The following is a 24698-nucleotide window of genomic DNA, read 5'->3' on the forward strand; positions in this document are numbered from 1 at the left end:
TGTAACTCGGTTAAACCACTTAGAATTTATAAGATGTCAAAGTTCAAAAATTCAATTTTTTTTGTCATTTGCCCAACTTCGGCATCAATTTAAAGTATATGTTTTCAAAACAACATGCTATTTAAAAAATATATTCTAAAACTATATCTATTTCCCAATTGATCGAGGTATTTTTTATGAAAATCACTTCAACATTGGCTTAGAAAAAAAAATTTTTCGATTTCAACCCAGATACAGAAATTGGAACTTTTAGGTATAGAACAAAAATGTTGTTTCGGCACGTAGTAGGATAAGTTGGGCGCCAGGATTTTTGTAGAGGAGCTCAATACAAACATTTTTTTCTTTGGGAGGGGGGTCTATCTCCCCCCGTTTAGGTGGGAGGGGCATTTTTCTAAAAAAAAATTATCAAAATAAAAAAAAATTATTAAAAAACAACGGCAACACTTACAGTAATAAATGATACCATTTCCAAAAGGCAAAATTGTGCATTTGATTCTAATTTTTAAATCAATATAATATTACCAATAGTTTTTGAAATAATCGATTTCAAAGTTTAAAATAGGGGAAAAAAATTTTTTTAAAACTCATTTTATACTATTTTTGTCCAGACTGCGAATTTTAGTAAATAAATTACTTAGACAGAAAACTGCCTCAATTGATTCCTTATCGAACCGTGAAAACTATATGTTTCTATGTCTTCTAGTTTTTGGGAAAATTGAAAAATTATTTTATCAGATTTTTCTTTTTTCAAAATATTTTTTGTTTTTATTTTTTTTTATTTTTCAATTTTCTCAAAAACTAGAAGACATAGAAACATATAGTTTTCACGGTTCGATAAGGAATCAATTGAGGCAGTTTTCTGTGTGAGTAATTTATTTACTAAAATTCACAGTCTGGACAAAAATAGTATAAAATGAGTTTTAAAAAAAATTTTTTCCCCTATTTTAAACTTTGAAATCGATTATTTCAAAAACTATTGGTAATATTATATTGATTTAAAAATTAGAATCAAATGCACAATTTTGCCTTTTGGAAATGGTATCATTTATTACTGTAAGTGTTGCCGTTGTTTTTTAATAATTTTTTTTTATTTTGATAATTTTTTTTTAGAAAAATGCCCCTCCCACCTAAACGGGGGGAGATAGACCCCCCTTCCAAAGAAAAAAATGTTTGTATTGAGCTCCTCTACAAAAACCTTTTATCAAATCCTGGCGCCCAACTTATCCTACTACGTGCCGAAACAACATTTTTGTTCTATACCTAAAAGTTCCAATTTCTGTATCTGGGTTGAAATCGAAAAATTTTTTTTTCTAAGCCAATGTTGAAGTGATTTTCATAAAAAATACCTCGATCAATTGGGAAATATATATAGTTTTAGAATATATTTTTTAAATAGCATGTTGTTTTGAAAACATATACTTTAAATTGATGCCGAAGTTGGGCAAATGACAAAAAAAAATTGAAATTTTGAACTTCGACATCTTATAAATTCTAAGTGGTTTAACCGAGTTACATGTTTTATACATTGTTAAAAAGGTATATTTATCTTCTATCAGAAACTGTAAAAAAATCGAAAATGGGTAAAAAATTGTCGAAGCTAGATTTTTTTCAATGGGCGAAGGTCCAAAAAACCGTTTTTTGCCCGTAACTCCAGATTTTGGGGGTGTTAGGGGATTTTTAAATACCGTTTCGTATTCAGTGCGACTAGCTCTACAAAACCTGATAGGTCTCCGCCCGCGTATTTTTTGAGTGTTACACCGTGTTATTTTCGGATTACTGTCCTATTGTTTTTTACCAGTTGATTAAGTAATTGAAAATAATTATAAATATTTTTTGTTTACTCCCAAAAGCATACATTTAAATATATTGACAATATAACCCAAAAGTGTCAAAATCATTGCAGATTGAAGCTGAATTGAATGAGTGAACCCTCAATTCCAACTTTACAATCTAGCACAATTTATTACTATTTACTACACGCAATGTTGTCAAGACGCATAAATGCACAAACAAGCATAAAACAACTATGTAGGTATGTATGTGCAGGTGCACCAACAATGCGCACACTAATTAAACGCGTTTCAAGTTATTTAACATCACCATGTCGGTGTCTGTCAATCAAACTGTAGGTCTTGGTCTACCTTAAAGGCTTTGATTTTTTTTTCTTCGTTAAGAAAGAGAAATCAAAATAAAATTCAAATCAAAACAAAGCCAAACAATTAATCCCACTTCTCAGACATCAACATCCCCTCCCGCGTAACTCGAATTTCGATAACCAATTTTTAATCTTGAATTTTTTTGTTAGTTTAAATTAATTTGGTAGATTGCAAGATTAATTCTAGTTAACAACTCTTATAAGCAACCACTTTAATTGGTGGGTTCAATTTTTTCGTTTTTTTTTGTATTTTTTTTTTTTTTGTAATCAAGAACTTAGCCCGAAATTCAGCTAAGAACTGTTTATGATTTGAAACAAATGTCCAGTTATATCGAAGAAACTCCTGGCGAGTACGTCGCAACATTGAATGTTAACCGATTAATTGTTATATGTAATTATGTCGTACATAATTTATATAAATAAAATTTAATTTTAATTTAGTATTCATGTGTGATACAAAATTATAAAAATTATTACAAAATTGTGTATCTGTTGTGTTATGTATGTCACTTAGAGGAGTGAAAAAATAAAGTGAAGAAAGTGATGTGTTGATGGTCAAAAACGTGTTTCTAGCCTGGTTCTTTCATTTTTTTGTTTCTCCAGATAGCGATCGATCTCAAGTTATCTACCCTTGTTCTTATAAAAATGGGTAAGTTTCCATGTGTCTTTTTATATTTTTTTAGAATTAGAAATGCTTAAAGAGTAGGTATGTCCCACTATTTAATCATACTTTGATTGGTTTGATAAAATTCTTCAGTAATTTTTTTTTTGTAGTTTATGAAATATCTACTGAATAGAGAATAAGGGGGAAATACAAATATTTTTTTTTTTTTTAGATCGAACTTTGTATGAGATCAGAGGTAAATCAATGATGGTACAAAACCATTTTGGTACTTCAACAAATAACCCATAACCAATGAAAATCAATTAACATCAACATAAATCGACGTTCATTTGTTTATATTAAACCAATTTGAATTTGATGAGATGTAGGGGAGAATTAATTTCAAGCCTTCCCAAAAAGCAAAACTGAATATTTTTTGTGCATTGTGCAATTACTTTGGATACAAGAAGTAATACCAGTCTCAGTTTAAGGGAGAACAAGCTTCTACCCCTTCTCAGTAAACGACACCGTAGCCTCCTTATGACCACAAAACAAAAGCGCGCCTAGAATTTTCGGTCGATTTATTCCCACTGATCTGAATCCTGTACTATATTTTCGTAAAACGAAAATCATCCTTAATTTTCTTTCAATTTATTTCAACTTATACAAAGGCTATAATTTTTGATTCTTTTCTTCCTGAGTTTGCTAAAAAGCCAATAGGTTTCCACATAACACTGGTCAACAAGGTTTTTGCCACAAGAACCAAAATATACTTTTCTATATGTTTTTGATGATGTGTTGAACTCGAATCTTAAGTCAGAAAATTTTTATTGGCCTCCGTTTTTGAAATATTACCGTTAGAAAATGTCGAAAAACGTCGTTTTGGCCGTTTTCGAGGTTATGTTTTTATGTGTTTTCCCTTATGAAAAAAATTTGTAACAGTGCCTTTTATTCTTCCAAAAAATATTTTAATCTTTCCAATATCTGTTTTGCTGCCCGAGATATTTAAAATTTAATGAGTGGTCTTCGACTCTTTTTGCCACAAGAACCCAACTAATTTTTTCTAAAGGTTTTTGGGTTGCTGAATTTGAATCCGCAATCAGAAAAATTCTATTGGCCTCCGTTTTTGAAATATTACCGTTATAAAATGCAAAAAAAGGTTTTTTTTTATAACGGTTATATTTCAAGAACGGAAGCTAATAGAATTTTTCTGATTGCGGATTCGAGTTCAGCAACCCAAAAACCTTTAGAAAAGTATATTTTGGTTCTTGTGGCAAAAATTCTGTTACCAGTGACTTAAACTTTAGATTGAGTTTAGTTTCTCTTTAGCTTATTAACTGAAACTTAAGATATCTCGAGCAACTAAAGAGATATCGGGAAAATTTTCACATTTTTTGAAAGAAGAATATCTGTTCTTATAATCACCGTTACAAATTTGTATGCAATGAATTACCCCACATAAAAACAGAAGCTCGAAAACAGCCAAAATTACGTTTTTTAGCATTATATAACGGTAATATTTCAAAAACGGAGGCCAATCAAATTTTTCTGACTTCAGATTCGAGTTCATCAAAAACCTCTAGAAAAGTATATCTTGGTTCTTGTGGCAAAAAAAAAGTTCAATTTTGTTGACCAGTGTAATCAGCCTTATTGTGAGTTTAAAGTTGCGTCCACATTATGTTGATCAACACTGTTGATCAGCATGCTACTCGTCCACATTCTCAATTGAATGTAGACGTGTTATTATTGACGTTGGATGTCAGTGAAATGTCATTTTTTATTTTAACTACCACATGGAAACTTACCCGTTTTTATAAGAACAAGGGTAGATAACTTGAGATCGAACGCTATCTGGAGAAACAAAAAAAATGAAAGAACTGGCAGCCACTGTTCACCCAGATGGAACATTCGAAACATTCTTTGATCTTTACCGATTTCAATCGGGTTGCATTACGGTCGTCAAAAGTTGAGCAGCTCTATTTATTAGCACGTCCACATTTGCTCCACTTTGTTGATCAAGCTTGTTGAGCATCACAAATCAACATGATGTGGACGCAGCTTAATTTGAACAAGTTTTCCATCCGAAAATAATTGACTTACACTTTTTCCTTATTGTGAGGTGGCGAACATTTGTTCACGGTCAGAAAATTCCCCATACAGTGCAGTCTGGATACTGTGAACTCATTACTGCACAGGCTGTCCGACTTAGGGTGGAGTGAAACTGCACTTTTTTTCTTTTTTTTTTTTTCTTCTTCTACATACCAGGGACGGGTGCCATTAGTCATCAAAAAAGAGCATACAAAATCTCAGCCCGATCAAAAAATATCTTGAGGGTTCACAACGCCCTTTAAAATTTACATGCTTGTTGAAAGTAATGTACTGGGAGCAATTTTCAAAACAGATGGAGCAATGTGCCAAAAAGTTAGAGCACTTAGGGTCGGTCGAGACAAGAAAAAAATCGTATGGGAGGAGGGTCTATTCCCCTTCGTTTAGCGGGGAGGGGCAATTTAAAAAAGAAATTATTTAATTTTGTAACAAAAAAATATTAAAAATCAACAGTTATACTTACAATAACGTGCTATACCTTTTTGTAAAGCCAAAAACCTCGTCTTTTACAAAAATGTTTAATATGGCCATTTTTTGGCAAAGTTTTTGAAAAATTAATTTTCGAAATCAAAATTTTGAAAAAAAAAAAAATTTCAAACAAATTTTTTCAAAATTTTATGTAAATAAGTTTTTAAAATTCGATGCTCTTATTTGTTTTTAAAGAAAAACAGAAAACCGCATCCTAAAACATCTTGTCATTTTCGAGAAATTAACAAAAAACCAAAACTATTTTGGTCTAAGAAATTTCTTTACTATTTGTTTTTACGTGGCTGGATCATGATGGTTGGGGGTGCTCGCCGCCCATGGATTCGTGCAGTAAGGGCCTTAAGTCAATAAAATCGCAATTTTTTAATTTTTTTTTTGAACAATAATTTTTTAAAATTGAACAATAAATAATAATGTACATGTTTTTCGAATCAAAAAAAACTGAGTAAAACAGTAAAAACTCAAAAAACTCCATAAATTAACCTCTATGGTGTTTTCATTTTTTTGTTGTTCAAAATCACACTATCAAATGAAGTAAAATGCACTAAAAATTTAAGTTCATTGGCCCAAATAGTTAAATGGACAATTTTTTTTGAAGTAATATATATGTGAGGCAATCGGCAGTCCTTGTCTCACTTAAATTTTGGTGAAATAAAAAAAATTAAAAAATTTTTAGCGGAAAATGTTTATTCCATTCGGGTGATAGCTTTTAACCGGGTTGTCAAAGATATTTCGGGTGATAAAATTTCCACGTGAAACTCACAATAGGGCTGAATATATGTGCATGGCGCCTTTAATCGATCAATCAAAAGATTGATGCTCAGGTTTCCATTTTTTTTTCAATTATAAATTTAAAAAAAATATTTATTGCGAATAAAACAAATTTGCATTAAAAAAAAATATTTATTGCAAATAAAAAAAAAACGTAAAACGTGGGCATTAAATATTTTTCTTTTAATATTCGTCGAATTTCTTACAATTTTGATAGCTGATGTGTGTTCCAAAAATAAAAATTGTAATTGTTTTGCATTGAATTTTTTTTTCAATGCAGACAAATTTTTATTTGCAATAATTAAAAAAAAAATAAAATTTGCAATTCTTTAAATTTTTGAGATAATTTTGTATGGGAGTTAAAATTTAGGTCGATCGTGATTTGAAGCTATGTGAGGAGTATAAATACAGCCTTTTAAAGATGCTATACCTAAAATGTATCTCAACTGCACCGCGAGAAATTTCTGTCCTAACATAAAGTAAGAGGGTGATTCAACACTTTGTATTTTACAATGTCTCATAAAGAATATTTTTGACGACTATTAATAATTTGGATTAGTGCGACCTGCTACGCGACGCCGCCCCGCCGCCTACATGTTACTTCTCATGACCGGTTACTTGAAAGGACAATATTTACTACATTTTTTATTTCGTCGCGAACCATTGATTTAATTTGTTTTTTATAGGTCAATAAACATTGTATAGAATTGAAGCGAGTCTCCAATTACACTTAAACACTTCGTAAAGGAGTATGAGAAACAAGTCACTGTCATGGCTATTTTAATTTTATTTTGTTATTAGGGAGTAATAAAATACTGAAATGTATTGCAATGGGGACAAAAAAAAAAACAACAATAATAAACAGTCCGAAACACTTGGACAGAGCTTGTATAGGTATATTTTACAATCATCGTTTCATTTTATATTTGCTTGAATAAGAAGAGGATTGTCCTAAGCAGCTACTGGCATTTTTCATTTATATTTTAGTAAACAGATCGAAATATAATGTGTGTTGGTCAGTTAACGTTAGGTACCTACTACCTACTCTCTGTTCTTATCAAGATAAATATACGGGTAGGGCTATTCAACTGTCACAGACTGTAAGTAGGCTCTCATTATATTGGTTCATAATTATGACATCTTTATTTATGCCAAGTGTGTTTATTTTGACAATCTGGCATACTCCAAGAGCAGTCTCAAAATGTTGATGTTTATTTTATGGATTGTTTAAAGTCTGCTAGTTATGGTCTATATTGATCGTTGATTGTCCAAACAAGATACTATAGGGGTCCAATTCAAATTACTACTTAACTAAATGCTTACAATTTTAAAGTAGGGGAAAGGTGCGAACAGTGAGACACTTTTATTTTAAATTGGTATGTTTTAGCATGTTTCCAAGCTATCTTAACCAAATTTTGAAGTCATTTTAAGACATATTTTATCTTGATGTTCAGAAAAGTTTATAGTTAAAGAATGAATGAGAGCATCGTATTAAATTAATATGTCAAAACATATCACTGTTTGCAAGGCTTAGGTAACAATAAGACGGACCTGTCATTTTACTCATAAATGAAGTAAAAAAAAATGATAATCGGTGCGCTTAGTTGTTTTCAAAGCTGTAATATAATGGAATTATCTATACAAATAAACTTGAACCCATAAAAAAAGGTGTGTGAACTCATGTAGATATTTTTGTTGCCATCGCTTTATATGAATGCTTAACAAACCGAATGACTAAGCAAACTGAATTTATTTAACTATGGGAAATTGTAGAAACACCAAACAGACCAAAGGTCTACGTATCAAATTGAAAAAAAAAACCAAAATGGCCGCATCAAGTATCTATCTATAACTTAAAAAAAACAAAAGAACTTCAGACATAAATTTTCAAATTAATTTGACACTTTTCCGACCCTAATATGTAATGATGCAAAAAGATTATTTTTGGATTCCAAAAACAATTTTTTGTTGTTTTTTTTTTTCAGGTGCTAAGAAGAAAAAAATTTACTTTTGTAAATTTACCACTTTTTGCAAAAAGTGGCCTGAGTAAAGGTATAACCATTGACCTACTATATATGGACTGCTAGTCGTTTGACTTTTCCATACAAAAATTGAAAAAAATTTTTCCACATCTTTCTAGCTCTACTAGCGGTATAACCTTAGACGGCGAAAAGAGGAAACTTTTAGTGAATGACATCTGTCGTTAAAAGGCATGGTATAAGAAGAGAAGGTATGATCATTAGAAAAAACTCAGTATCGAGAACTGTCAAATGAAAGAAAAAAAGATGGCTACTTAAGGTTTTGACAGCCCAGCCCATTGAAATTGTTGTTGTAAACAAATTTGTCTTGGAAATTGTTGTTGCTTTTGACTTTGCCAAATGCCAAACGTCAAAACACTATTACCCCATTTTGTAAGATGGCGGCTCTAATGATCATACCTTGTCTTTTTATACCATGGTTAAAAGGTAGTGCTTTCTCTGTTTTTCTATATTTGTTCCTTTCGCACTTCGTCAAAAATGTTGCACTTATTCTCCGCTTTTTTTTAGGGCGCTAGTATCACGAAGAAACAAGTGGAACCAACCTGAATATGCTTCTAGCAGTCCATATATATTAAGTCAATGGGTATAACTATACCTTTACTCAGATTTTTCAGGAGTTGTCACAGTTTGTCATTTGTCTCATTGATCCTTCCGTTATTCTAGATTAAGATTTGACGGAACTTTGTTATCAGATCTTTCTTTGATAACACTGCCCAACACACATTGTTTATCATTTCTTACTAAGTTTAGGGTGCTAATTCCAAAAATGACATTGTTTTTTTTTTCTAGCAGCTCTAGTTTTTAAATTATTCATTCATACATGAAAATTCATTTTTTTTTGTATTTTTATTTTACTTACTGAACCGAAATACATTACATTCGAAACAAATTTTTCCAACAAAACTTTTAAAACGCTTGTAATAATGAAATCTAAAAAAATAGTATGAAACTACCCCAAAAATGTGAAAAATTAAAATATTTAAAAAAAAATAGAGCTCCTAGAAAGCAACCAGTGTGATTTTTAGGCTAAGTGAACCCAAATGCATTAGGTTCGATAAGAAAATTTCTGGAAAATGTTAACAAACAGTTAAAATAAGCATAGTTTTCCCCCAAAGTGTGGAAAACTAAAATATTTCAAAAAAAAAAAACTCCTAGAAAAAAATGAATGTGATTTTTAGGCTTACTGACCCCAAAAACATTGAGTTTAACATATTTTTTTCTAGAAAACTTTAATAAACCCTCAAAATAAGAAAAACTTAAAAATTAGTATGAATATTGCCCCAAATGTGAAAAATTAAATATTTCAAAAACTAGAGCTGCTAGAAAGAAACCAATATTATTATTGAGCTTACTGTTCCTAAATCTATAAAATTTGATATAAATCTCTCTGGAAAATTTTAAAAAGTTGAAAATTGTTGGCCAGTGTAATATAGTTAAATTCGTCTACAAGGATGTAGGTATAAAAATTCTAACAAAATAGGTTATATGGTCCATGAAATTTTAACGTTATGAAATAAAAAACAAACAAAAAAAAAAACACGTAGGTAAATGGAATAGATCATGTCTTTAGGTGTCACCTAATATTTCTCAGAAATTAGAAACGTCATGTACCTAAATAGCGTGAAAAGAATATTAATTATAATAAGTGTAGAGACAGAATATGAAAACCACGTTGCAAATAATAATAAATCATTCATCCCATTCCAAAACGATTTGAAATGAGTGTTTTTTTTTTTCTTAAAAGGTATGAGAAAATTTACTATGCAGTTATGGACTTTCATCGCAGATATGACGGGTCCAAAAGATGTCCATATTGAATTGAAGCCAATTTTGATTATGATAAAAATATAATTGGAAACATGGCTTAATTTTGATTGAACCAGTTTCAAGAATTTGATTCCTCATTATAATTAACTTCTAATTTTAATAATTCTATTACCTTTTTGCAGAGGTTTGAAAATCATCAGATTGTATAAAGTAGGTATTAAATAAAAAGTCTTAATTAACTATTCTAACTTGGCTTGGATTGTAGGCAGGCCTCCTGAGTTTAAGTTATGATTTTTTAAAAGAGATTTTGATTGGTCAGAAAGAAAAATGTCACCTAAATGTCACTTAATTTTTTATGACATCTGGCCAATCTAAAGCGTCTAAAAATTAAGAACTAAAGTTAAGGTGATTTGCGTTTAACCGAGAGATTGTATTTTTTTATTTAGTAGAGCATCTTATCAGTAATTTGTATGGGAGCTAAAATTAAGCTCGAATCAGCGTACCATGCTTTAGGTTATACTTATACCCTCTTCCTTTGTTTTTTTTGATTCCACTTTTATTTATCACAAACGGTTTTACTTTGAGCGAAAGTGTGGACGGAGGCTAAAGATTCCTTGACTATTAATGACGTTGTAAGGTTTCTTCACGACTTCCGCATCTAATTGTGAGATAAACTTATATCTTATCAGCTCTATAGAATAATTCTGCCACAAAATTTTGTGAAGTAACTTTTAAATGACCATTACCCACTTATGTTTTATTTATGAAACTACTTACATCATATCGTCTAGCCACATGCGTCTAGGTTTTTTTTTTAAATTATCATATTTTTTTTTTTCAATCATAAATCCCAATGACTTTCGAATTCTTATGAATTTCGAATTTCTGTCTATAAGCTCCAAATAATGCTATGTCAGCAAATATTTGCAAAATAATAACGAGTTATGGCGTTGACGTTTAAATGTTATCTACATACAATTTCCAGATATTTTCTTTTTCATTCATTGGGAATCACCAACACTCACCTTTTATTGAAAAAAAAAAAAAATATAATTTCAAAAGGTAGGTAGGTATACAATTTTTACAATGACCTACCTACCTACTTTTAAGCAAGAATCAGAGCTAAATTAAAAAAAAAAAAAAAACCTCCAATATCATGGGGAAAAAATCACACCAGGTAGAAAAATTCTAGTTTGAAATTGTAAATTCCAAATGAGGAATGAAGGAAATTATTATTTCCTTAGTCACAGCTGCTCTCTATTGCATTTCTATGTGTAAACAGTCAATACACATTGGGAAATGGAATTGTCAGAAAAAGAAGCTATCACAATTACAATGAAACACAAAAATATGAAGAAAACTATCTATTTTGTACTTATCTACAGTGAAAAAAATATTTTGAAAAAATTAGAGCGATGTTATGGTATTTCTATGGGAAACTTTAAATATCATATAAATCTATACAGTACTCACTATTATCGACAGAATATTTCTCTTATCAATACCAAAAAGAACCTACACTATAGCGAAAAGCTTTGGGTTGGCATGAAAAAAAAAACCCTCCACGAGACTTCTATAGTCAATATTTTTGTTGTTTATGTTACGAGATACGGTTAACCTTCTTTAATTGTGTTCTTTGATAAAACTTTGCAATACTTATATAGATAGGGTCAAAACAAGGAAATTGTGATAGGGTTGCCATTCTACATGTCTGAAACAACTTTGCAGTTTCTTAGAACTTACCAAGAGAGTTATTTGAATTTATTTCACTACGAATTTGACGGAAAAAATGTTGTGATTTTTGTTGTTATTTACCTCACAATTAAGGGCAAATTTTTTTTCTGAAGCTTTAGCTAAGTGCTAAGTTGGTTTTCCCGAAATTTGAGCCCAAACGAAAACTCAGAATGCTCATAGCATCTGAAGCAAAGCATCTAGGAAAACAATTTTAGAAAGCAAAGTTGGCCTTAAATTGCCACACTAACTGCTTTCTCCAAAGTTCAAAGTTCTTTTATAGAATTTTTTTTTTGTCAAAAAAGTTCACACAAAATGTATGTGGGGGTACTTTTTCGCAAATTTCAAACAATGGCTAACATTTTGTATATGTCGGTGCTGCCAGATAAACTAAACAGTGTGGGCAAAGCAGTCTAAACTAAATTATTTGAAAAAAAAGTCTGAAAAACATACTAAAAATTTATAAAATTGCTAAGTGTAGAAACAAATATTAATATCGTTCAAAACGTTTTAATGTTTCATTAATTTTACCTAAACTGTTTTTCTAGATTTAGAAAAAAAAAAAAATTATTTTTCGTTCCCTAATTTCAGACCCCCAAAAGTAAAAATTTGAAAATATTCGACAGATAAATTGCATAAATGGAATTTTCATGTAACCGAGTTGCCAAGTTTCTAAGACCAAGTTTTCAAAAGCGACCATTGGGAAGATATTATTTTATGCCGCATCTAGCCTATTCCCTTTTTATTACCTACTCTATATGACAGAATAGGGTGTAAAACCTTTGAACGATTTGGCTTTTGTACCAGAGGTCTGGGGTTCGAATCCTAAGACAGCCTAATACTTTATTTTTAACCTTGTGGTCATAATAGTTCAGATTTCTTAAAATCTATTTTTTGAAAGGAAGAGTCGATAGCTGTTTTTTCCGCTAACGAATCTTGAGTTAAATAAAAAAAAAAACTTCAAACGATACATTTTAAATAGAAGAAATTTGTATTGTGATTTCTTACAATGTACTCTCTATCACAGTTTTATAGAGGTGTAGAAAAATATACTCACATAAAAGTCCTTCTAACATACCTGGTATTAACACGAAAAAACCGGCTTTAATTTTCTGTCTGTGGTGTGGTGTTTTTTGTTTTTTCTTTACCATCATCAAAAAAGATATAGGTACCTCTACCTACCTTCTTTTATATATTTGCAATAAAACCAACAACAATAAAAATATAAACAAGCGAGATGGCAACATTTTTGCTTATAAAAATCGTCATCATCATTTGACGACGGACAAAAAAAACTACACACTATACAACCCTGTGCTGTATACCCTATGTTGCTGCTGCTTTTATAGAAATGCTTCCATATGCGAAATTCAGTACTCGTGATTATTATTGTCGTCTGGATGAAGAATATTTGTATTTGTAATATAAATGTGTCATTTTCTTATATATTTTTCATTTTATAAATGATAAAAAAGATATCGGTTTATTCATTGTTTTTGCAATTTAAATTGGTTTTTATTGTTGTCATATGATTTGGTTTCGATTTAATTAAAAAAAAAAATAACACAATTTCCTTGGCAAAAAAAAAACTAAAGAAAAAATTTGAAAATTTCTGTCCAAAAAAACGTGTGTTTCTGCCAGCGTTTGCATCTGCTGCTGTTGAATAAACGAAAAAATTATTCTTAAAAACAAAAAAAAAAAAAATAACGTGCAATTAATGTTGCTCAAAATTGTAACAATTCGATGAAGTTTGTTTTTCTATTCTTTTAACTTATATAAATGTTTTAGTTTGAAATATATCAAATATTTCTATAAAAAAAATCTCTTATCAAAAGTTATTTTTTTTTTAATATTAAAGAATTATCTAAATTCTCTGTTATCTCTCTTCATGCTTTGTGACTGCGTGACAGCAGAAATGTCAAAGTCAATATTTCTTTTGTTTCTAAAAATAAAATTTTACACAAAATTACATAATTTTAATTGATTGAATTTATATTCAATAAAGATTTAGAATAGAATCAGGAGAAATCAAATTAATTGCGTCGGTCTACGTCGTCTGTCTCTCAGAAATATCTCCAAGAACAAACAAAAAAAAAAATGAATCAATAAATGTCAAAAATCATGAATGTTGTTGACGCAATGTGCCCCTAAATTTTTCCTATACAAATTCAATGCGTTTGCTGGTTGGTTGATTGATTTAAAATTTCATTGTTATATTCATTGGTTCTTAATTTTCTTCAATCAATTTGCTTCTTTTCCACATAAATAACAACCAACAACAACACAATTAGCTATCTAAATGAATAAACTGCTGGCTGATAAAACAACCATTTTTTTTAACTATACTTAATTGATGATGATGACAGTTTAATGTGTGTAGGCATATTTTGAAATATTGGTAATGTTTTTTTTTTTTTGTTCTTTATAAAATAACTTGCGCGTTGCTATATCGAAAGTTGGAACAAAAAAAAAAAACAACTCTCACGAGCACAACTTTTATCCGCTCGCTTTATTTGAGTTTGATAAAGAAATCCATAAATACAAAAAAGTGATGAAACTATTTAGATACTTGTTGCCGGCGCTCGGTTTTTGAAAAAATACACCACGTTGTGTTACAACAATATAGCATTTTTTTGTTTTCTGGATTTCATAAATTAAGGAAATCTTAAAAGTGTCACACACAAACTTGTAGTAATTTGATCGATTGCTCTTTTGTATGTGTTTTTACTCTGAAGGTTCTTTTCAATGAATTAAAAATTAACTTGTCCGTCCTTCGAAATATAGAAAAACTAAATTTCATTTTTCTTGAGAGCGCAGTCGTCGGAAAAACAAAAAAAAAATAGAATCAAAATTTTTGTATTGATTAATGTGTGTCGGCAAAAAAATTTTAGTTTTGTTTAGTTTTTTTTCTGCCTTAAATCGAAGAATGGAACAACATTGGCATTTTTTGCATCTTACAAAAATACGTTGTCCTTAGAGCATAAGCATTTAGTTGCAACATTTTTTGGATGATGTATACAAAATATTCAATCATTGTTGTGTCTTGAAAACAAAAAAAACTTTGTGTTAAAATTGAAACAAAATCAACAGCAACAACCAACAAAATTGTGCATTTTTTTAATTCTTCATTTTTAGATTGAAAACTTCAACAACAGCCAAAAAGTTTTGATATTAAAAAAAAAAGATTAAATAAAAAAAAAAAAAAAAAACAATTCGTGTCTTTTTGTTGTATTATTGGTGAATTAAATATTTGCAATGAATATGAAGGATTCTTACATTGAACAAAGCAAATTTATATTAATGAATGAAAAATGTTTACAACAGATTTTTTTAATTGTTGTTAAAACAGAATCAAGTTTTTAAAAAAAGATAATTTTTTTGTGTGTGTTTATATTTTTTAAAAATATACTAAAAATTAAAAGTTTTCGAAAAAAAATATAGTGCGATTTAAGTAGTACTTCTAAAATAAAAGAAATAGAAAAAAAAAAAAAAACAACAAACAAAAAGTGTGCGTGTATTTTCAAACAAAACAACAAAGAAAAAACCTTTTTAATATAAAAGAATTTCATTGATCAATCGGCAGATATAAATTAAAATTACAATAAACTATAACGAAAATTAAAACAAACTTTAAAAACAACAAGAAGAAGAGAACAACAAAACAAAAAAAAAAAAAATAATTTTGTTAACAAATTTGTTTTTCGTAAAAGCGTAATGATTTCAGGAAACGCCAATAATTACTGTCTTAATAAACTTTATCTAGTCCAAAGACGATACTCGTCAGTTGAACTGCTCTTGAATCTTATTCAAAAAGAATATATCGAGCAATTCATTTTTGAAAAAGGCACCGGAGGGGGAGGAGCAGTTGGATCAGCAGCGACAGCGGCAGCGGCAAACAATAACCATTACTATCATCATCATCATAATAATCAGCTGAACAGTGTCCTAGCAAGCGATGTGGCAAAAGCTGCAATCGCTGGGTGATGAATGAGAATCATAATTAAATTTTTGTAAGAATAAATAAAAAGTTGCCAAAAGGATATAAAAAGATATAAAATATAAAATAAATAAATAAAAAATTAAGAGGAGATCTAAAGTGCCGACATAAATTGGACCAAAATTTTATTTGATTTTGATGAACACGATCGTATCAATAATAAACAGAAGAGACAGATAAGCAATACAGAAGGAGAGAAAAGGGAAAAAAGTAAAGAAGCTCATCGAACTGCCAATAATATTTTAATTTTTTTTTTTTGTAAAAAAAAATCTTCGGCGCCACCGGCTTTGTTGCGTTTAAATAGTTTTTTTTTTTTTTTTAATTTATTGTTTTTGGTACCATGAATTGTCTACACGTTAGAAAACCAACCATTTAATCAACCAAACGCAAACTATTAAATATTAATTAAATTAAAAACAAAAATCAGAATTATAAAGAATACAATATAATATAAAATGGTTGTTAATTTAATTGCTCGTATAATGGTTGAAGTTCAAGGATCAAAATATGATACTCTAAGCTGACATCTAATCGTTGGACTAAATAATAATTATCTTAACCTCATTTACATATTTACATATAAATAATAATAAATTGATAAATTATTAATAAATTACAAAAACAAAAAAAGAAAGATAAAATATCAAATTTGATACGGCATTTCATACATTTAATTAATAATAAATTACCTATAATAATTATTATTATATCTATCACTTGTATCTGCGTTCTGTTTTGCATTTGTGGAATAAAAACTTATCCTGTTGTGGATCTTAACAAAATTAAATTAAAATATATATTTTCTAATGCATTTTCCTACTTGACAACAACAAGATTGTGTGCGTCATTTTTGACAGTGTGATACTTAACATAACGCACTTTGTATATTTTGAAAAATATCTTTAAACTAATTTACTGACGAACAAAAAAAAAAAAAACTTGATACACTTTACTTTCAACGTCGTTTCATCCAACCCGTGTTGTTTCATCGTTCATTCATCACCATGAATCGAACGGATGATGAAGAGGCTTCTGGATATGATGCTCCCCCGCCAACAACAAAATTACAAACTCCATCGAAAAATAATATAAATAATTTGCAAAATCATCAGCAATGGTGGCCGCCATCAAGGAATAACAAAAATCCTGTTTCTAATAATCTTAATCGTCAGTATGATCAACATCCACAACAACAACAACAAGATACAAATGCAATTCGAAAAGATTTTTATAATTCATTAAATACAATTGTACATGCAAATCAACAACAACTTCAATATGATGATAATAATGAAAAAAATAACTACAACACAACATCACAGAAGTTTGATTCGTTTGATGATGAAACAATATTGGAAGAAATTATTGATCGGACATCGCAGGATTCGCAATTGTTGGGAAATGGTAAGTTTTGAAAATAGCGACTATCTTCTTTTTTTCTAAACCGCACCACGGCAGGACTAATCGAAATGACGTTTTATTGGTCACATTTTGAAAGCAACCGCAATATGAAGCTCCATAAAAGCGAGGATCCAAAGACATTATTTTGGAAATAAGTTTAGGTAGATACAAGAAAACAAACTTCAAATTTGAAAACTGTTCATTGTTAGAACTAAATGACGTTTACAGCAATTTCGCAATGCTCTTTGACATTAATGATTAGTTCTTTAAAAATCTTCATAGAACGAATGCTCAAACAATTTTATACAACATCCAAGTGCAGCAGAGTTCTATTTTAGATCTTCTCTCTTTAAACGATGATTATTCCTCTGTTCTAAGCTCACTACAACAAACACGAAAGAAAAAAAATATGTTCACTATGGCGTATACGTATTTTTTTTAATATTATTTTTAAGTAATTTATCTGACAACATACATTTCTTCAATGTAGTTAAGAAAAACACTGCATAATTTGATACAAAATATGTTAGTATATTCTTATACTACGGAAGTTATCTTGGCAAAAAACCATACAGAAAGCCGGTTAATCTTAATGTGGAATCCCCTTGATTTTAGGTGGTCCTTTTTCTCCGTGTATGTATTATTTAGTCTGTTGATATTACATTTGCCCACCTACTTGGGGCAATGACTTTTAACGCAAATTCACACTCCCGAAGATATTCATAGAACTATATGCTGTAGCACATCGAATCTATTCATTACTAAAATGCGAGTATTCACTTCAGTAACGAGCAACAAAACTTTTCTTTCTAAACAAAGTCGATACTCGTATGTTTCGTAACTTGTACTGAACGAAACATACGACAGATGCGAATTATACGTAATAAAAAACATACGGGTAATGACAAGATTACAATTCCACTACCGAATCCGATACATGAGATACGAAACTGAATGATACACTCAATTTGTCGCATCTCGTATCGGTATCGCTACCGTAGTCAGAATTTATAGTCAACGATTTCTCCGGTAGGATTTGAATTAAAATAAAATGCACGACTGGGGTCGCACGTACTTGCTCTTGCAGTTCAAAGCACTTTTATGTTAGTTTACTTGTAGATTTTTAAAAGCTGGCTCTATATAAATTTAAAAAAAAAATTATATTGGGAAAGAGCCGACATTTAGGGCAAAATATTGTTAAATGAAAAAAAAAATTTTACATTTGACTTTTTTGGAAAAAATAAAAATGCAGTTTTATTGCAATCGCTTTGAATATTACGTCTACAAAGTTTAATAAAAATCGTTAGAGCCGTTTTCGAGTTATTTGGTATAATTTGAAAAATTTGTATGGGAGGTATAATTTTTTGACTTTTTTTGAGAAAAACTAAAAACGCAGTTTTATTGCAATTGCTTTGAATGTTACGTCTGCAAAGTTTAATCAAAATCGTTAGAGCCGTACACTTTCTAATCGAGTTATAAAAAAACAAAAAAAAACCAAGTTTCAGAATTCCATAAAAATCATCTGTACCAAATTTGAAGAAAATCCATCCACGCGTTTAGGCTGTGGAAATGTGTACAGGTGGACGCACAGACGCACTGACGGAATTGCGGGGCCCACTTTTTCGGAATTCTCCGTATGTTTGTACGTAATGTTGGTTTTGATTAAAACCTAAATTTTTTTTTTCGACACGAAACCAATACTTGCCCTATAGAGCAAGTAATAAATGAAAAATTTTCGGCATGGTTGTATTGAAGTGTTTATTTTCCGAGATCGATGAACGTGATGCAATTTTTAGAAAAAGAATTGTAATATAATTACTGAACGAAAATAAACATAATATTACCAAAGTTTTGTCGAATAGTTAGGAAAAAATATAAGAAAGTTTCCACGGCTATCTTCAAACGCTTATAACAAGAGAACCTTAAAATGTTGCTTAGACTTCACAAACAGTTTTTAGACATTCTAAAAATACCAAACGAAACATACGAAATACACGAAATTTCAAAAACATACGAAATATACGAAAAATACGAAAGTAAGGAATGTAACGAATAACGATATCAATGATCTGGGTATTAGAACCAAAAGTAACATATACATATGCGGGTACTCATTTTGTCGTAATAGAACTGACTTTGGTAGAAATGAGCCAATAGTAAAATCACAGAGAAAAATAGACCACATAAAATAGAACAAAAACAATCACATTTATCCATGGCAAATAGGAAACCCTACTAAAACAATAATGTTTTATTTATTGTTTTAAAATCTGCATTTGTAGGGTTTTGACTAGAAAAGAAAAAACGACAATCTTCCCGGGGATTGAACTGAAGACTTCAACTTATTACTCGCACACCATTTTTATTTTTAATTTTTCATCATCTTAAAACCATTTTAAAGCTGGACAACAACTCATATAAACTAGCCTACTTATCAATAACTTTTACAACTAACTTAGCGGTCCTATACGGGCACTCTAAGTTATACTTCATTTTTCTTAATACTAATGCCTTTCGGCCCTAAAACTAATTTAACTCAAATATGTATTTAAAGGTTTTATTTTTCCCAAGAAATTACCTTACCACCTGAACCAACCTGTTATACAAATATTGATCATGATTTTTGTTCTAGTGCCAAGTTGAAAAATAAATTAACTATTCACTCAACTTTTAAGAAGATTTTCTCTATAAAAAATAATAAAAATCTCCATGGAAAAACTTTCTTAATCATTGACTTTAATAAGACCTCTTTATAAAACCGCTCAATAAGGAAATCTGTTTGTTTTCAGGTGATTCACAAGATCACACAAAGGAATATTTAACATGGTGGTACTTCTTTGTTCTGAAAAACAAAAATTAAAGGAAGACTAAAACTGTACTTTTTTGTCCAGTAGTAGAAAAAATAAAATTCTTATAAACTGTTCCTTTCTTTTTTTGACTTTTTGATTTTTCTTGATAAAATTTAGATTTTTTAAACAACGGTTTCCTCTTGTAGATCCTAAAATTCGTTGTTTTTTCTTATTTTTGCTAGTTTTAAACTTTGTTCATGCTTTTTTTTTACATAATATTACGATATTTCTATTGAAAAAAGTTTAAATTAACGCGTGTGTTAGTTGCATATTAGCTTACTAACCACTAACACATGCTTTTAAGATGAGCCTCTGATTGTATGTTGCAGCTTGTTCTAAGCTCACTAAATATGTTCACTATGGCGTATACGTACTTTGTTTTAAATATTGGATTTAAATAATTTATCTGACAGTATAAATATCTTAAATTCAATTTTAAATGTAGTTTTAATATTAAAGAATAAAGAACTATTAAGTATATTCTTAAATATTTAGGTTTCTTTTGAAATCACATCCTGATTGCTAGCAACCACCCTTCCCAACAGTTTCAGTGTCTGAATTATATGTTGTTTTTGTTCTTATCATTTCGATTACATATTTTAATGGAATTGTCAATTTAATTTCAAGATAGATATTTAGATATGAAATAAAAAAAAAACAATTTCACAAGATTATACACAAGTTGCTACTTTTATATACAAAAAGCTCTTGAAATTTTGATTGCTGGACTTGACTTTCAATAATAATCTAGCCTCATCGAAAACGTCCTTCGTGATATCATATTAAAAAATACACCATTAATTTTTGTTGTTAACTTCCCTTGGATTTATTATTAACGAGGGCGCTTTAACACTATTTCATGAACTATACTGGCAATTTTAATATATAATCCCCTTCTTTGTATGAATACAATTTACTACTTTTTCTATCAAAACAAGGGAATACCTTATTAAATTCAATATTCTTTTTGCATGTTAAACGAGGGTGTAAATACACGAGCATATCATACAGGTCGAATATGTTTTGTATGTCGCAGTCTTTCGCACCCCTCTAAAATTTGGTATTGAATTTTATTTATTTATTCAAATAAAAATAGAAACAGGATTCTATCTCAGCAAAACCCAAAATAAAAATCTAGTTATTCAGGTGTGTGAGTAACCTGGTATTTTGACAGCTCTAACCTATATTTTGGAGAATTTGTTTAAATACTTTTTTACTTGCTCTTTAGGGCAAGTATTGGTTTCATGTCGAAAAAAAAATTGAGGTTTTAATCAAAACCCACATTACGATGATGGAGAACTCCGAAAAAGTGGGTCCGGCAATTCCGTCCATCCGTCTATCTGTCCACATTTCCACAGCCTAAAAGGGTGGACGGATTTTCTTCAGTTGATTTTTATGGAATTCTTTATTTTATGTCTCGCAAGAGCAAGTACGTGCCACCCCAGTCATGCATTTTATTTTTCAAGCAATGCTCATTTATCCTTTTTTAGCTGCTTGAAGCGCGTGTTATTTAAATAGCTGCTTAATTGTTTCACCACAAACAAAAAATGTTCGTATTTAAACACTTGAGAATGATGAACAAAATGTATGTAGAGCATCATACAGTGGGTTATCGAGCCTAAAACATTGGAATATTTTATTTAATTTTAAAACATTTTTGATTCTATTTCAGATAAATTTTATTCTAATTTTTTGTTTGATTTGATTACTGTTCGGTGTAACTATCTGATAATATCAGATAGTATTTATTTTTTGAGCCACTTCAGAAAAAAAAAATTGATCTTAACTTATATATCTATACAATGAGAACAAAAAAAAATTTGTCAAATATTTTATCCATTGACTTGTGTGGAGAGATTTTTCAACAAACTTGTTTTCTTATTTAAAACACAACATTTGAAATCTGAACGCTCTGTCTAACACATAGAACTAAAACAGAATTAATTTAACGTTGAGAATTTTTTACACCTGAACGTCGATCGACGACAAAATCCGTTGCTAACGGCCCTTTTATCGAAGCATTTTAACCAAACGTCAATATTTAACATGTGGTAGAAAATTTTAAGGCAATTTGAACACGGTTTAAGTTTATTTCATTTTGGGCATTTCTTTTCCAAGTTTTGAATAAACATAGTCCACTGTCATGAATGTGATTACGATCTTCATCACCACAATCATCATCATCAGCAGCACAATCAAACAGATCGAATCAACGATGATACTAATTAAATTCGGTTGTCCCCTGACTATGCCTGCCATTTACCCGTTTCCTATAAATATACACACATATAAAGTTTTATAAGTTACAGGATCGAAAAAAAATCTCGTCAACATTTGAGTGTTCAAGTCACTTTTCCATTCCATTCAGTTGGGCTTGAAATCACATTATGACAAAGAACATGACGCTCTGTTACTGATTTGATGTGTGCTGGTGCTGCTGCTGACGCTGAGTATCAAAGAGCGTTTGTACTCAGCACATATCCCCGATCGTCGTTGATGGTTTTGTTGTTATCTTTTTAAATTAGCTTTATTGCTTATTATTTCATTTTTTTTTTTGTTTTGAAAATGAGCGTTTACCTGCTATAATAACTGCGACCGCAAAACAACAGGTTGGTTTTTGATAAGACAGCGGTGGCTGAGCAGCGTTGAGCGGTGTTTGCGAGCTATTTGTGTGGTTTTTTTTTTATAATTTTTGTTGGATATCATTAGTTAGCGTTTATCTGCTTAACGTAGAATACGTTTTGAAGCGTTTTTGCCAATGAAGACTTAGAATACTTGAGAAAGCTACTTTTAAAGTAAAAAGAGAAAAACCCTTAAAAAACTTTCTTAATGGCTAGTAAGTTTGATATCTTTGTACTTCAAATTGTTAATCAGAAATTAAAGATTTACATTTACACGTTGTTCTACCGTGACATTTGTTATATTATATTTATTAATGCTTTTTTTAAAATTATTAAAATGATTTTATTTTTATTTTTCATCAGAATCAAATCCTTGCGAGGGTCTTCTCAACCCAAACGAAGAGGATGCAATGAAAATCACCGGTTATCGACGCTCAAAAAGTCGAACATATCTTTGTTGGTTTTGCATATGTCTGACAGCTGGACTGCTGCGTTTGGTATTGCATTGGTGGCGTCATTGGTTTCTATTAGCAACGCATTCACAGTGTTCATTGGCTGTAGCTGAAAGAGTTTTAATCCAGGAGGATTATCAAGGCAAACATAAAGTTTATTATATCAAAGATGTAGTAACACTTTCCTTGGATTCTATTAAGTGAGTATTATATCTATTTTATACTTGGCTGTCAATAACTTTTATTATATATAAACATACAATAAAGGTTTTGCTTGAGCGAATGAGAGATATTAAGCTCAGTTAATAAAATAAAACCACAAAGGTTTTTTTGCATCTGAAACAAAACTGGTATTCAAATGCGAAAGAAAATATAAAACAAAAATAATGAAAAAGTAGGTTCCTCAGAAGAACTTGAATTTGCTAATAACTATTGCCCATCTGATCCCTCTTTTACAAACTACTACTAATTTTGCATAATTATAACTGTCAGACAGACTATTTGTGATATTGGTGGTGAGAGAATGATAAATTTAAGGGAAAGTTGGGGCCAGTGTAAATAAGAGAAAAGAATGGGAATTAAGGATAAGGATGCCCCTCATTTTAAACAAGACAGCATTTTAATGAGTATAGAGTATACAAGGGGTCAAAAGTTTTTAAATTTATTAAAGGTAATAGAATGTGTTTTATTAAAGATAACACTGGTCAACAAAATCGAACCTTTTTTTATGTTTTTTGAAGTTTCTTAATTTTTTTTTACTAATTCGGCATCGCTGATTTTAAATCTGCCCTCAGTTCTTTTAATGAGATTTTATAACGGGAATATCTCGAAAACTCGAGGTGATAGAAATGTTCTGATTTCAGCACACCCAAAACATTAAGAAAAAATATTATTTTGTTCCTGAAACCAAAACACTATAAGCTGGGGAAATAGTTAACAAGTACACAGAAAGAAATCGACTATCGAGATTCGAGATTTTATTACGGGAATATCTCAAAAACACATGCTAATAGAAAAATTTTGATTTCGGATTCGAATTCAACACATCCAAATCCATCAAAAAAAATCGATTATTGAGATTTTGTAACGAGAATATCTCGAAAACGCAAGCGGTAGAAAATTTTTGACTTCAGCACCCCAAAAAACTTCGGAAAAGCTTGTCAAGCTTCGAAAAACAAAACCCTTGTTGCCCAGTGTAATAGAAAATTATCTTTGGTCTGACTTAAAACTTCGGTGTAAAACTATACAAAATTTATTGGAAATTTTCAAATCATAATCAGTAAAATAAAAGGAGTGCAATGCCTTTAGCACATTTGCAAATTTTGAAAATTGTCTATTAACTTTTACAGTTTTACCGAAGTTTTAAGTAAGACATTTCAAAACTACTCGTAATTTATCGATATTTTGTATGAAAACATTGAAAATTAATTCGGCACGGGTTAATATGATGATAAAGATTTGAAACTTTGGAAATATTTTTTTTTTTTTATTATTTAGAAATTTTTGAGCTTGTTTACTTATTAAAATTCAGTCATATTCAAAATAAGGAACACCCTACAAATAATTTCGCAAATTATATAATTTCGAATTTCAAATCGAATTTTTTAATTTCAAATTCAAACTGACCTAATTTTCGAAATTATCTCATTTAGTCTGTAGTGAAATAGGGTTTTAACTCTTGAGAAACAGTAGTTATACTGAAACCATATTTGGGTAAAA

At 29.9% G+C, this 24698-nt stretch overlaps 1 protein-coding gene across 3 annotated transcripts in view; it reads left to right on the forward strand.

Moving 5' to 3' along the window:
• The first annotated feature begins 2419 nt into the window (after positions 1-2419).
• LOC129920481 (polyamine-transporting ATPase 13A3) overlaps positions 2420-24698 on the forward strand; it is a 31448-nt gene continuing 9169 nt past the window's right edge. The window contains exons 1-2 of one of the 3 annotated variants that reach the window (XM_056001708.1): positions 2420-2804; positions 22891-23179. In XM_056001708.1, coding sequence (XP_055857683.1) covers positions 2801-2804; positions 22891-23179 — 293 coding nt within the window. In that variant the 5' untranslated portion in view covers positions 2420-2800. Of the gene's footprint in view, positions 2805-14985; positions 17061-22620; positions 22743-22890; positions 23180-24698 lie in introns of those variants that run through there. The other 2 variants (XM_056001706.1, XM_056001707.1) reach the window with 2 other exon arrangements.

Source organism: Episyrphus balteatus, chromosome X, assembly GCF_945859705.1.
Source record: "Episyrphus balteatus chromosome X, idEpiBalt1.1, whole genome shotgun sequence".
Taxonomy (NCBI): domain Eukaryota; kingdom Metazoa; phylum Arthropoda; class Insecta; order Diptera; family Syrphidae; genus Episyrphus; species Episyrphus balteatus.